Raw genomic sequence first — 14,606 nt, 5'->3', positions numbered from 1 at the left:
GCTCTTACAACATCTGTTAATTCACAGTAGCTGCCTATATCAGTGTGATAACAATGGATTACTAGTCAACAGAAGGAATCAAAGTTGGAGACTGGGCGCCTGTGCCATCTGTTATAACTGACCTGTTCCAAAAAACTCTTGATCCTTATGTAGACTAATGCAATGACTGTTACATACACGCCTTACAGCTTTCAGATAAAACCTTTCATTCAGATATCACAACCTTAAAGACATGGGAATACTTGTTTCATCAAAAAGAGGTATTTCACAAATGCTTTTGGTGGATAACCAGTAAATATCCAATAATCCAAAATTTCCAATTACTCAGGTTTTGAGTATAATTCCTATTCTACTTCTCTATTAAATCACAACTGACAGCAAAAGATTGTGTCCAACTTTTTATTTAGTAAAATAAGAATAAACAGCACGCGCAGTGCTAGGATCTAAAAGTAATACAATAAGCAATTACTAAACCTATAGTGATCTGAAGTTCAATGATCACAAGTCAGTATGTTTAAACCAATTCTTATTTACTGGCTGATGTAAAGGAATGTAAAAATCACAAATTATGGATATACACAACGATAACCACATGTTTGAGGGCTGCACATATGCCAGTCAGTGAAAACCAAAGCAAAAAAAATCCCACAGAAAACAGAAACACATTAACTGAACAAAACTCAAAACCTTTGAGAATGTGTTTAGAAGTGTATCATTAATATTTTAAGACAAGTTTATCAAAACCATGTCAAGTTTTAATTATAAAGTCACCAATTTTGCCTTATATTTTACCAAAGTCACAGCTAGTTAACATTGCCAATACCAGGTCAGCTTAATTTGACTCAAGTTTAACAGGAATCAACATTATAAGCTCACACTACCCTGAAATATATTATTTCACACATGGTGACATTTAAAAGTGCCAGTGTTTTTTGTACTGTCTTTTGGTCAAGTTTCTTTAAACGTTCAAAGAATCACGTTTAGGCTTACAAAAATAAATATTTGTCAAAATGTTCAATAAATATTACACAAACTAGCAGCAAAAAATATCTAAAATCTGTCATGTGCAAACAGTTTCTTCACAACTATCATTCCATGGTCCCAAATAAAATTTTAGAATCTAGTTTCTAAGCTGCATTCAACAATCTTCAAGAAGATAAAATGAGATTGAAATTTTAAGGACACACACACAAGACACATATATACACACACACACACACGTGTGTGTGTGTGTGCACGTGTACACACACACATATCTATAAAATTCTCTGGATGTGCAATAAAGTAAGTAATTTGTAAAAAGTTATGAAAAAGTGTACAAGTCTAAACCTATACCAATTGAAGTAGCACCATTAACAAATGACCTTAATACTGTCAACTGCACCTACTTAATCAAGTTTTAGAACAAGGCACAATGTGCTTGAAAATCTATTGCACTTTTAAGAAAATTTTGCTTTCTTACATAACCATAAAGATTAGTCAGTAAAGATCACTGCTTTATAGCCATAAATCAGCACAGAATTCAAAGTGGCAAAGGCATTTTTAGTGGTGGATAATCATCTTTGGCCAAATTTAGCATAAAGAGACTATAAATATAATGGAAACCCATGCAACTAAAATTAAGACTAAAAGTACACTATACAGAAATAACATCACGAGCAATTTAGTCCCTATTTCCAACCTGTGTGATCTCAAGGATCTGTTTGTTATAAAGTCTACAAATGTAAGCCATTTTAACATTTCAACACAGCTTAAACAAAGCAATGTGAATCTGCACTGAAATAAAGCCTGCTGTGTAATTATCCCTACTTGAATCCTCTTGACCAAAAAACATTAACACTAACATGGCTTTACAGACCAAAATGCAACCAGGCCCAGGAAGAGGACAAGTCATTGTCATTGGTCAGTCATTTTATCATTTCAATTTTTTTTGGCAGGCATTTAAATAATGTAATTAAACTTCCTCTGCCTTTTAAAATCATTTGAACTTTCCCTATAATAGTATGCCCAAACTTGCCTAGCTTACAATGACAAACACTGAAAGAGAAATTGCTATATTTACTTGCATTAACTTTGAAGAGTGCTTTGAGAAATGCATGGATGATTCATTCATACATGCCACCTCATCATGACTGGAATGACATTTAAATACTACAAGGTTCTAGGTACTTATCCAGAATAGAGTGAGCAAGTCAGAATTTTAACAATGTATTTGGCAACATTAGAAACGAATTCTGCTCAAGATGTTCTTCTCCCCAGTCTGCACATAACAAAAAGTCCTAACAGAGAGATTACTGCCTAAATTTTTTTAACCTTACAATATTTATTGATAAGTTGAAGAGTCCTGTTAAGTTGTATCATACCTGTGTGCCACGGTTTGGTTTTAGCCCATATTCAGTTATTTATTTTGTTCAAATAACTGCTATCTTGAGCATTACTGAGCCAACAGGACATCAAAATAATAAGCTGTCTAAAGTTAAAATTACAGTACATTAACAAACAAATGACTTCCAGTCACAAAACTGTAAATGCAGCTCGGGATGGAAAATAAACAGAATGGGAATTAATCCAAACTAGGGCAATTAAGTCTTTGAACCAACTTTTGAATAGGGCTGTTATTGTTCCTTTCTTCTTGTGACTTTGATCTTCCATGAATTTTCAGGAGAATCACAGCTGGTAATGTACTACAAGTTCTTAAAGCTACAGGATACAGTCTGGCTAAGTTACATGTGGTTTCCATATTAGCTTGTTTGAATGGGTGATCTTATTGCAGACCAGGTTCAGTTGCCCCACCAATCAACGCCCTGGGAGTTATAATTTCCTCCATATCCGTCACTACTGTAGAATCCTCCATAGCTTCCTATCAAAAAAATGTTTAGAAAGAGATTAGGTTAACCACTGTTATAATCAACCTTGTTTCTCAAGTCGTTTGATATATAAGGCTTAAAAAAAAAGTCTAGGACTACATCAAATTAAAGAGCTTCTGCACCGCCAAAGAAACCAGCATCAAAATGAAAAGGAAACCCACTGAATGGGAGAACTTATCTGCCAATGATACATCAGATATGAGGTTAATGTATCAAGTCCTCATGCAGATCAACCAAAGGATGACTAACAATCTAATTAAAAAATGGGCAGAGGGCCCTGGCCAGTTTGGCTCAGCTGGTTAGAGCATCAGCCTGCGGTCTAGAGAGACCTGGGTTTGGGTCCCACTAAGGGCACGTACCTCGGATGCAGTTTGTCCCTGGCCCTGGTTGGGTCGTGTGGGTGGGACCATTCTATGTGTCCTTTCACATCATTGGTTCTCTCTTTCTCTCTGTCCCTCCCACTCTATCTGAACAAAATATCAAAAAATGTCCTTGGGTGAGGTTAAAAAAAAAAAAGTCAGAGGACCTGAATAGATACTTCTCCAAACAGGACACCCAAATGGCCAGGACACATTATAAAAAAATGTTCAATGTCACTAATCATCAGACTGATACAAATTAAAATGACTATAAGGTGTCACATCACACCTGCTAGAATGGGTGCTATCAACAATCATTAAACAAATGCTGGCTAGTGTGTGGAGAAAAGGACACTGTAGTACAAATGATGGTAGGAATGCAGACTGGTATAGTCACTATAAAAAACGGTACGAAGTTTCCTCAAAAAATAAAAATGAACTGTCACCCTGGCCAGTTTGGCTCAGCAGTTACAGCACTGGCCCACAGACCAATGAGTCGAGGATTCAATTCCGGTCAAGGACACATACCTTGGTTGCAGTTCGTCCCCGGCCCTGGTTGGGATTGTGAGAGAGGTGGCTGGTCCGTGTGTCTTTCTCACATTGATGTTTCTCTCTCTCTCCCTCCCTCCTACTCTATCTGAAGATAAATAGAAAAATATCCCTGGGCGAGAATTAAAAAAAAAATGGAACTGCCATTTGTCCCAGTGATTCCACTTCTGGAAACACATCCTAAGAAGCCTGATACACTAATCAGAAAGAATATATACAACCCCATGTTCACAACAGTATTCAAAATAGCTAAGATCTGGAAACAGCCCAAGTGCCCACTTAGTAGATAGGTAAAAGGATAAAAAAAGGCCATGGTACACATTTACACAATGAAATACTATGTCGCTGTAAAAAAAAAGAAAAAAAAAGATCTCTTACCCTTTGAGAAGACAGGGAGGGACCTGGAGAGTATTATGCTAAGCAAAATAAACCAGTCAGAGAAGACAAGTATCACATGATCTCACTTATTTGTGGAACATAACGAACAAAAATCAGCTGACAAACAAAACTTATTCAGAGAAATGGAAGTAGGGAACTGACTGACAAACCTCAGAGGGAACGGGGTGGTAGTGGGGTGGGAAGAGATAAAAAAAACTTATATGCATATATGTACAATCAATGAACATAGATAACAGTGTGGTAAATGGCTGGGGGCAGGAGGGAGAGCAGGAGCAAGGAGGAGAGTGTTAATGGGGGGGAAAAAGAAAGACATCTGTAATACTTTTAAGAATTAAAAAAGAGCCTGGTCGATTTGGCTCAACGGTTAGAGCATTGGCCCGTGGTCCTGAGAGACCCAGGTTCAGTTCCCGCTAAGAGCATGTACCTCGGTTGCAGTTTGTCCCCGGCCCTGGTTGGGTCGTGTGGGTGGCAGCCACTCAATGTGTCCCTTTCATACCAATGTCTCTCTCTCTCCCTTCCACTCTATCTGAAGAAAACAATGGAAAAATGTCGGGTGAGAATAAAAAAGAAAGAAAATAAATCTGTAATGGATTTTGTGTTTTTTTTAGAAATAAAATGTCAATAAATTACACAATGGAAGTGTATGGAGGAAAAGGCTCTTTTAAAGTTATAAAAGAGGAAAATAAATATCACCTCCACCAAATCCTCTGCTGCTGCCATGTCCACCTCCACCACTGCGGCTGCTGCTTGCACGACTACTGCTAAAACTAGAACTGCTAGAACCACTACTTTGTCGATAGTCTCTGGCACCAAATCCTCCACTGAATCTGCTATAAGGAAAAACAAGGTGGAATGGTTTATGAGTATAAAATTAAATTAAAATAAAAATTCACCAAATGTAATCCCCACCCCTCCAACTCCAATTTCCGATTTTTCAACTCTTTTTCCTTGGGGTCAGTTCCTCTAATAATGTTTCCAAAGCAAATAGTAGTTAGAATAAAGGCTCAGAACAATCTGTACCTCTTAGAACGCCCACGACTGCTACCCTTATAGTGATGTTCATAAGCCAAATTTTCTAACCAGGACGGCACTTCTTGTTTGGCTTCAACAAGAAGATCCAATAAATCCTTTGTAATGTTTATATTTCTTTCATTAAAAAATGAAGTGGCAAGACCTGTTAAGAGTCCAAAAAAAAGTACATGTAGTCTGGGTTTACATAAAGTAGCCCTGTATTCTTACTTTAATATGTAGGTACTACATATTATAATATTTAATACAATACAAAATAAGTAAAACACAAGAATAAAACATTGTAATTTGGAAAGTAACACAAACTTTTAGTGTCTAACATATGGTGTCACCTTTCCCTTTGAAAATTAAAGTTCTAGTATTTGAGATTTTCTGTCAAAGCATCAAACGAAACACTTTACCAAGGTTTCCTACACGTCCTGTACGGCCAATCCGATGTACATATTCTTCAATATCACTTGGCAAATCAAAATTGATAACATGTTTCACATTTGAAATATCTAGTCCTCTTGCTGCCACCTGTAAATAATGTTTGTTTAAAAAAAAACACCAATATTCATACATGCTTAATTAAAAGATAAAAATATACACACAGCTGTAGCCACTAGAATTGGGCTTCTTCCTGAACGAAACTGGTGAAGGGCTTCCTCTCGATCTCTCTGTGACCGGTCTCCATGGATACTAGTACAAGCATATCCTTCATGATATAAGAAATCCTCCAGAGAATCAGCACCCTTTTTAGTCTCCACAAACACTAAAGTCAGTGAATCTCTCCCTGAAAACAAAAAAATAAAGGTTTTTTTCCTTAATAGCAATTTAGCTCCAAAAACATCTAACTTACACTATTATTTATCATTTCACCTGTTGCATTTAACAGATCAAGCAGAAATGACCGTTTGTCTGAGTCTTCCACCCAAACTACTTTTTGTGTGATGTTCTCAGAGGTAGAGCCAACTCTTCCTACAGCCAGAAAGATATATTCATCCAAAAAATCACGAGCAAGCATCTGAAAAAAGAGGAAACCCTAACTTATTAAGTACTTTTGGTTTTTCTAGTTGTCTAAAGATGTATTTACATGTAAACAAAAATGTTCTAAAAGGAACTTTATCAAACAATACCTGTATTTCCTTAGGAAAAGTAGCACTAAACATCATGGTGTGGCGAACACCCTTTGGTGGCATAGTATCTTGTTCAACTATACGACGTATCTGAGGTTCAAACCCCATATCTAGCATCCTATCAGCTTCATCCAACACTAAGTACCTGTTATAAAAAACTTAGTTTAGAATTTGATGAAATAACCGACCATAATAGTCATCCTAATGTTCTAGCCTCCCATTTCAACACATGTGGAACAAAAGACCACACAACCAAATTGGCTATTAATTTTTCCAACAAATTATAGTTATAATTTTCAATAAAAAATGCAGACTTCAGGTCGAGATAATGGCATATATAAATGTAATACTTGCCTCCTCCCACAACATCAAAATTACAACTAAACAACAATAAAAAGCCCCGCTAGAGTGGCTCAGTGGTTGAGCATTAACCCATTCAATTCCTGATTAGAGTACATGCCCAGGTTTGCAGGCTCGATCCCCGTTAGGAGGCATGCAGGAGGCAGCCAATCGGTGTTTCTCTCTCTCACATAGATGTGTTCTTTCTCTCCCTTCCTCTCTAAAAAAAAACCAATAAAAAGATATTTAAAAATAAACTACAAGTACCACCACCATTCAGAACTGCCCGAAATGTAGCTGAACAGAAGGGAATTAAAGAAGACCCTCTGAGACTGGTAGGAGGGACAGAGAGTGAAAAGAAATAGTCCCACACCCATGTGTGGCAGATACAAATCAGGAAGATGATATTAAGGCTGTGAGCACCCTCCCCACTGCACCCCTGCCCCAGAGCAGGCCTCTCAACATAGGGTTCCAGTGCTAGAAATAGAAGTCCACATAATTTCTGGCTGTTAAAACTATCAGGAAGTGTGGATGAGTGAGACAGAGGCTGCTGGGAGGCCCAGGCAGTTCCTCTTCAAGGTCCTGTGCACAGACTTACTCTGAGCTGCATCACAGGGGAGCAGCCTAAAAGGCAACAGAAGCATACAGAGAGGAACTGAATGGTCTGGCATCAAGGTGAGGACTGGGGGTGAGGTAGAGCGCTTTCTCTGAAGTGCTGGCCACTGATCCTTTGATGATTCCTATTACCCCTAAAAGTCTACCTACATCTAAAAGTCTACCCCTAAAAGTCTACCTACATCTGATACTCTATCAACCTGACTCACAGTGTTATTCCTACCCTGGTGATTCTGAGGCTCTGCCCCCACTCAACAAGTGGTTTCTAGGGGCTTTTCTATACAAATTGCCTGTCTTGGCTCATCCTCTAGATTCTAAAATCTCTCCAAGCAGCATCTGGCCTTTGTTGCCCTGTACCTCTTGCTAACTGGCCCCAGGTCAGGCACTAGCAGCAACCAGCCTTGGTTCACAGCTTAACTTCACCCACCTAGGCAACTCCAAGCCCAGCACATCTACATATCTACATCCGAGTAGCAGCCATCTACAGATTGCTTTGTAGCTCATACCGGGCAGAACATAGGTATCACACCTCTTGGGAGGCCCAAAGTCTATGCACCCAGTGGACAGCTTCATACCATGTTGAAGTATCCAATCACAAAACACTCAAGGGGTAAAAACTCAGCAAGCATCAGAGCCCTGTTGAAATAAGTCCTGCTCTGTGGGGTCAGAACCTACACAGCTGATCTTCCACAGTGGTTGGAGGCTGGTGGTTGCTTCTAGTCCTTGCAGCTGACTGACCCACAGTAAATTTCTCATATTGACATGCCAACAGGAATAAAGGCTCAACTATAAGAGGAAATTATGCACAGCCCACACAGGGAGGAGGGCCACACCTTGAGTGCCCTGTTTGGGCGACTGGGGAGCTGTGCCACTGGACCCTACAGAATACCTGCTATGTTTGGCTATATTACCAAGGCTGACAGATGTAGCAGCTCTACCTAATACACAGAAACAAACACAGGGAGGCTGCTAAAATGGAGGAGACAAAAATCTATTAGATGTAGATAGAGTTCATAACACTGGTTATAAGGATGCTCAATGAACTTAGTCAGAATCTCAACAGCATTAAAAAAAAAAAAAAGCCAGTCAGAAATGAAGGATACACCGAGTGAAATGGAGATGTTTTACAGGGAATCAACAGTAGAGTAGATGAAGCCAAGAATCAAATAAGTGATTTGGAAGAAAAGGAAGCAACACCTACAGAATAAAAAAAGAATCCAAAAAGGGAAAATAGTGTAAGAAGCCTCTCGGTCAACATTAAGTGGAACAATACTCGCACATCATGGAGGTGCTAGAAGGAAAACAAAGAGAGAAAGAATTGAAGACCTATTTGAAAAAATGATAGATATCTTCCGTAACCTGGTAAAAGAAATAGACATACAAGTCCAGGAAGCACAGAGAGTCTCAAACAAGAGAACTCAAAGATGCCCACACTCATTATAAATAAAATGACGAAGGTCAGCCCTGGCTGGTTTGCCTTAGTGGTTAGTGTAAGCCTGCAGACTGAAGGGTCTCAAGTTCCTTTCTGCCCGGTCAGGGTCATGTGGGAGGCAACTAATTGATGTTTCTCTCTCTTGCCCCCTCACCCTTCCTTCAAAAGGTTAAAGACAAAGAGAGAAATCTTCAGAGCAGCAAAATAAAAACCATTAGTTGCCTTCAAGGGAGCTCCTGAGGACTATCAGTTGATTTCTCAACAGAAACTTTGCAAGCCTGAAGGGAGTGGCAAGGAACATTCAAAGTGATGAACAGAAAGGATCTATAACCAAGATTACTCTACCCAACAAAGGTATCATTAAGAATCAAAGAACATATAAAATCATCCCAGACAAGAAAAAAACTAAAAGAGTTAATCACTATCAAACCAGTATTGTTACATGAAATGTTTGAGTTTTCTTTCATTTTTTATCCTCACCCAAAGACATTTTTGCATTTATCTTCAGATAGAGCGGGAGGTAGAGGAGGAGGAAGACAGAGAGAGAAACATCAATGTGAGAGAGACACATTCACTGGTTGCCAACCATACAACCCCAACCAAAGTACATGCCCTTAGCGGGAAATGAACCCAGGTCCCTGTGGTCCATGGGACGACGCTATTTGAGTTTTCTTTAAGAAAAAAATAGAAGATAAAAATATGAACAATAGCCCTGGCCAGTTTGGCTCAGCGGTTAGAGCATTGGCCTGAGGTCCAGAGAGACCCAGGTATGGCTTAGTGGTTAGAGAGTCCCGGGTTCGGTTCCCACTAAGGGCACGTAACTCAGTTGCAGTTTGTCCCCAGCCCTGGTTGGGTTGTGCAGGTGGCAGCCACTCAGTGTGTCCCTTTCACATCGATGTTTCTCTCTCTCTCTCCCTCCCGCTCTGTTTGAACAAAAATGAAAAAATGTCCTCGGGTGAGGATAAATAAATTAATAAAGTTTATATTTTAAAACTATGAACAATAAAACGGCAATAAATACATATCAAATATTAAATCTAAAAAACCAAACAATTAGAAAAGAAAAATAAAAAATTTTAAATAAGGTTAATTTTAATTTTCAGTATATATTTAATTAAAATTACTTTTTCATCTCAAAATACTATGAAATGTTATAAAATGACCACTAATATTTACAAAATATTGCATCCCAAATATAAAATTAACATACTTGCAGAAGTCTAATCCAATCTTTCCTCTTTCCATCATATCCACTAAACGTCCTGGAGTGGCAACTAACAAGTGACATCCACGTTCTAAGTCTCGAATTTGCTGACCAATATCAGCACCACCATAAACCACACAAGGACGAACTCTAGACCGGTATGAAAACTATAAAAAAGAATTTATTGGGTGATCATGAAAACATTAGAATAAATTAAAATGCCAATTATCTTTAAAATGGATATTTACTTTTCTGGCTTCCTCATAAATTTGTACAGCCAATTCTCTTGTTGGTGCTAAAACCAAGGAGATCGGGTATTGTTTACGACGTCCATACCTCCCAGTTTCCTAAGAAATAAGTACAATTTATAATTAGACGCAAAGACCTAAAACTTTTGTTCTTTTTAAAAGTCCTAACCAAATAGTCCCGTAACAATTACACTCTAAAAAACCTCAAGTTTTCACTGGAGAAATGAAAAGAAAATGTACAGAAATGTAAATATATTTGGTATAGTTTAGATAGAAAGGACCCAACAGGTATTTATAAGATATTTTTCTAAGAAAAAACTTATTTTATACAAAATCCTTACCTTCACAGCCTTCAACGCCTCTCCAGGACCATCTGTATAAATTTGACTCAAGATGGGCAAAAGAAATGCTGCAGTTTTTCCAGAGCCTATTTTTAAAAACTGACTTATTAATTGTGAATATTAAACATTCCAAATGCTCTTTTAGTAAAAGCTAATTTACTTACTCTAACACATACATTTTCTGCAAAGTATGGTATATTTACACAGCTAAGCACCCAAAACCAAGACTACTGTGACTCATTTTATTTTAAAGATTATTGAGTTTTAGAGAAAAAAGTAGAGAGAGATAAATATCCACGTGAGAGTAAAGTATCCATCAGGTGCCTCCTGCAATGTCCTTACCAGAGATGAAACTAGTGATCTCACCAGTGCACCAAATGATTGCCAAATGCAGCCACACTTGCCAGGATGTGTGATCCATTTTAATACAATCAGTGCTCATTCCTTTGACTTTTAATTAGTACAAAAACACAACAATTTTGCTTATAAACTGGCATCAACTTCCTTTTCAGTACTTTTTTTGTTATACACTGTTGTTATGTAAAGCAGTGATCAGGCAAGTTTCTGAAGAGTCTAATTGTAAAGGATTTGTAAAACAGTTCGCTCCCTTTGTAAAATAAAAGCTATAGGTAAAGTTATTGAAATAAAACAAGTGTTGATTTTGGTCCTTAATTGCATATAAAAAAATTCTCTTTTTAAAAGAAGAAAATATATTACTCATGACAAGTGATTCAAGTTTTACAGATTAACTATCCCAGCCCTCCCACTCTTCAATTTCCAAAATACTAGACGGAAACACCTTTTCTTTATCCCCACCTACATTTTTATGGATCATAGGCTCCCTGATTTTATATTTCCTATTCCAATTATAACGCTAGCTTTCCCTCCACTGCATTTAAAAATTTTACCCTGTTACAGTAATACCAGGCTGAATTAATACATACTTTCCCAAGACACCCTAGTTTGGATAAAAAGAACCAGAGAGGTAAGATAAAAAAGAGACATTTCCACTTAATCTTTACCTAACTCAAAATAATGTTATATATAAGAATCAGACTTCATACAAAATAAATTATTTTTAGAGTGTGCTCTTCAGTTAACTTTTATTCTTTATCAAGTGAGGTTACCTGTTTGGGCACAAGCCATCAAGTCTCTTTTTTCTTTGATAATAGGAATGGCATATTTTGGACTGGAGTAGGACGAGTATAACGAGTAAGCTCAATGTTCCCCATGACAATTTCTCCCATTTCAATATCGCTGAACTGTCAAAGAAATTGAACCAGGTCAATCAGACACACATACAACTATAAATGTTTTATCTGCTGCAATCTGTTTTATACTAACATCAGTACAAAAGTACCCAACTAAATGTCTAGTTGTGACTGAGTTTACAGTTGCTTTGATTTTAGGCAAAGGTATCACAGTATTTTTTAAGAAAACTTACCGTCTCCTACCCTGGCCAGTTTGCTCAGTGGTTAGAGCATCGGCCTGCGGTCCAGAGAGACCTGGGTTCAGTTCCCACTAAGGGCATGTGCCTTGGCTGCAGCTTGTCCCTGGCCCTGGTTGGGTCGTGCAGGTGGCAACACTCAATGTGTCCCTTTCATATCCATGTTTCGCTTTCCCTTCTTCCCTTTTTCCCTCCCACTCTATCTGAACAAAAAAATGGAAAAAAAAAAGTCCTCAGGTGAGAATAAAAAAAAAGAAAACAGTCTCCTGAGTCTAATGTGCAATAAAGTAGTTCTTACTATGGCACTTTTTCCACTACAGGATTACTCATAATGGTGACATTAACTTTAAAGAGCTGTAAAAAATAAAACAACTTACACTTTCAATATGTGGAGGACAGTTACTGCCAGTTGCCTCTACTGGAATATCATCATATTTCTCAAAGTTAATCCCAGTGTTTCCTCCAGAAAATAGTTCCCTAAAATCAAATGATTATTACAAGTTATAACAAATAGTAAGTTTCACAACAATCAACATACATTTCAAAACTTACTGCTCCAAACGTTCACTTGGTGGAAGTGGTTTGACCAATCATCTTCATCTGATTTGTCACACCATCGACTGTGTCCACTGCGATCAAATTGCCAAAACCAGTCCTGTCACCGCGACTGCCAACACCATCATAGTCACTCCGTCCACGATCATCAAACCTGAAAAGAACAAGCAACTGATCAGAGTATGTCATTAGCCAATATTATATGAGTAGCTTTCTAGACATGTACTTGTATATTAGCTGAATTGTTAGTCATAAGAACCTTGCAAAGATGTAAACAATTCAATATTGATTACCTCATTTGTGAAAAAAGGCTCTCTAACCCTGGCCAGTTTGGCTCAGCGGTTAGAGCGTCGGCCTGCGGTCTAGAGAGACCCGGGTTCGGTTCCCACTAAGGGCACGTACCTCAGTTGCAGTTTGTCCCCGGCCCTGGTTGGCCGTGCGGGTGGCAGCCACTCGATGTGTCCCTTCACGTCGATGTTTCTCTCTCTCTCTCCCTTCCTCTCTCTCCCTCCCACTCTATCTGTACAAACATGGAAAATATCCTCACCCGAGGATACAAAAAAAAAAAGGCTCTTTACTTAACCAGTGGTTATTGTATAATTTATATATCTTTAATTTTAAAATAAAAACAGCATCTTTTAGAGCTATTTACAATATTCTCAGCTTCAACAAGCTGTTTTATAATACTTTATAATTAGCACATACTTTACATCTTCATTTTATAATCATCTAAATATACTTAACAAGAAAACAAACAAACAAGTAAAAATGAATGTCAACTATCCTGGTTACATTTGGATATGCAGGAAAAGCCCCTACGTGACAGGACTTAAATTAAGATTCATTTATCACTCTTGTGCAGTCATAAAAAATGTTAACTGGCACAGAGAAGACATACATAATTTAAATAAAAGTAATAGATCCATATGTCAAATAGCAATCTTCTTATTGCATGTAATTATTTTTAACAGAGATATAAAAACCTGGTAAGGCTTGATTTTAGAATCAAGAATTAACAAACCAACACTTTGCTTAAAACCCGTAATAGAAAGATGGTCTGTTAAGGGGGAAGAAATCTTGACTCACGATCCAGAAAGTACAAAGAATGAAAATACATCAAATTAAGAGTTGATTCCTAAACTGTTACTTGCAAGCTGAGAATTTACCTTCCCCTTGATCTGCTTCCACGATCACTGTAGTAACTGGACTTTCCTCTTGAATCCCGAGACCCAAAACTGCTATATGCATCCTTATCTTTACTAGAACTCCACCCTGAATTGTCTTTATCATGAAATCCTTCCAAAGAAAGCAAAAAATTAGAAGTTGACAATACTTTAAGGAAGAATCCAACTTCTCAGTAAGTGGTTGTTTACAGACAACTTACCTTATGGGAGGGGGCCACACACCAAATGTCAGGGGGATTATTTTATCAAAATATTGGTGAAAAAAAGGCAAGATTAGATAACTGATTACCCTCAGCAAAAAATTCTTTCTACCATCTTTAACCTTCTTTCCTTCTAAAATTGTATTAAGCAAAGTATTATCATGGTCTAAAAACAGTATGCTGAATACCACCACTAATAGATGAACAAAAACAATAAAACAGGCACCTACTATAATGAGATTATTTTAACCAAGATTGTAGCAAGACTTTTTAAAAATGAATTTATTGGGGTGACACTGGTTTACAAAGCCATATAGGTATCAAGTACACGACCCAGCTCTAAGTTACCTTTTGGTCAGGTCCTATCCTTAAATATAATCTCACAAACCCTGAATAAAAAACTGACTTAAAATATACACTATGCAGAAAATACAATACACATTTTGAAATTCCCAGCTAAGTATAAGGTTACCTTCTACAGTCAGTTACACCTAGAGAAACTTAAATGAAGAGACCTACTACATAATTACCATAAGAAAATAAATGGACAAGACATTTCAAGATTCACAAAGTAATTATAGCACTTGAATATGCTCCAACTATTCTTTTGGGCTTTGTGTAGTACATGGCAATGGTAATAACAGGGATTATTCAACAAAAGAACTTGTGGAAGGTGACATGGCAGTATCAATAGCAATGTAAATATGACAAATCAACTGA

The 14,606-nt window shown here is 37.5% G+C and overlaps 1 protein-coding gene across 1 annotated transcript in view; it reads right to left on the bottom strand.

Annotated features, from left to right (window-relative positions):
- Positions 1-442: 442 nt before the first annotated feature.
- LOC118616760 (ATP-dependent RNA helicase DDX3Y-like) overlaps positions 443-14,606 on the bottom strand; it is a 65,092-nt gene continuing 50,928 nt past the window's right edge. The window contains 17 exon segments of the mRNA XM_036242196.1: positions 443-2,860; positions 4,868-5,004; positions 5,195-5,348; positions 5,605-5,722; positions 5,797-5,978; positions 6,065-6,209; positions 6,322-6,466; positions 9,918-10,078; positions 10,160-10,258; positions 10,501-10,586; positions 11,628-11,687; positions 11,690-11,762; positions 12,325-12,424; positions 12,500-12,533; positions 12,536-12,589; positions 12,592-12,656; positions 13,669-13,798. Coding sequence (XP_036098089.1) covers positions 2,781-2,860; positions 4,868-5,004; positions 5,195-5,348; positions 5,605-5,722; positions 5,797-5,978; positions 6,065-6,209; positions 6,322-6,466; positions 9,918-10,078; positions 10,160-10,258; positions 10,501-10,586; positions 11,628-11,687; positions 11,690-11,762; positions 12,325-12,424; positions 12,500-12,533; positions 12,536-12,589; positions 12,592-12,656; positions 13,669-13,798 — 1,823 coding nt within the window. The 3' untranslated portion in view covers positions 443-2,780.

This window comes from Molossus molossus, unplaced genomic scaffold, assembly GCF_014108415.1.
Source record: "Molossus molossus isolate mMolMol1 unplaced genomic scaffold, mMolMol1.p scaffold_m16_p_40, whole genome shotgun sequence".
Lineage (NCBI taxonomy): Eukaryota > Metazoa > Chordata > Mammalia > Chiroptera > Molossidae > Molossus > Molossus molossus.
Note: the sequence above shows the minus strand (reverse complement) of the source record. Positions and strands in the feature narration are given on the sequence as shown.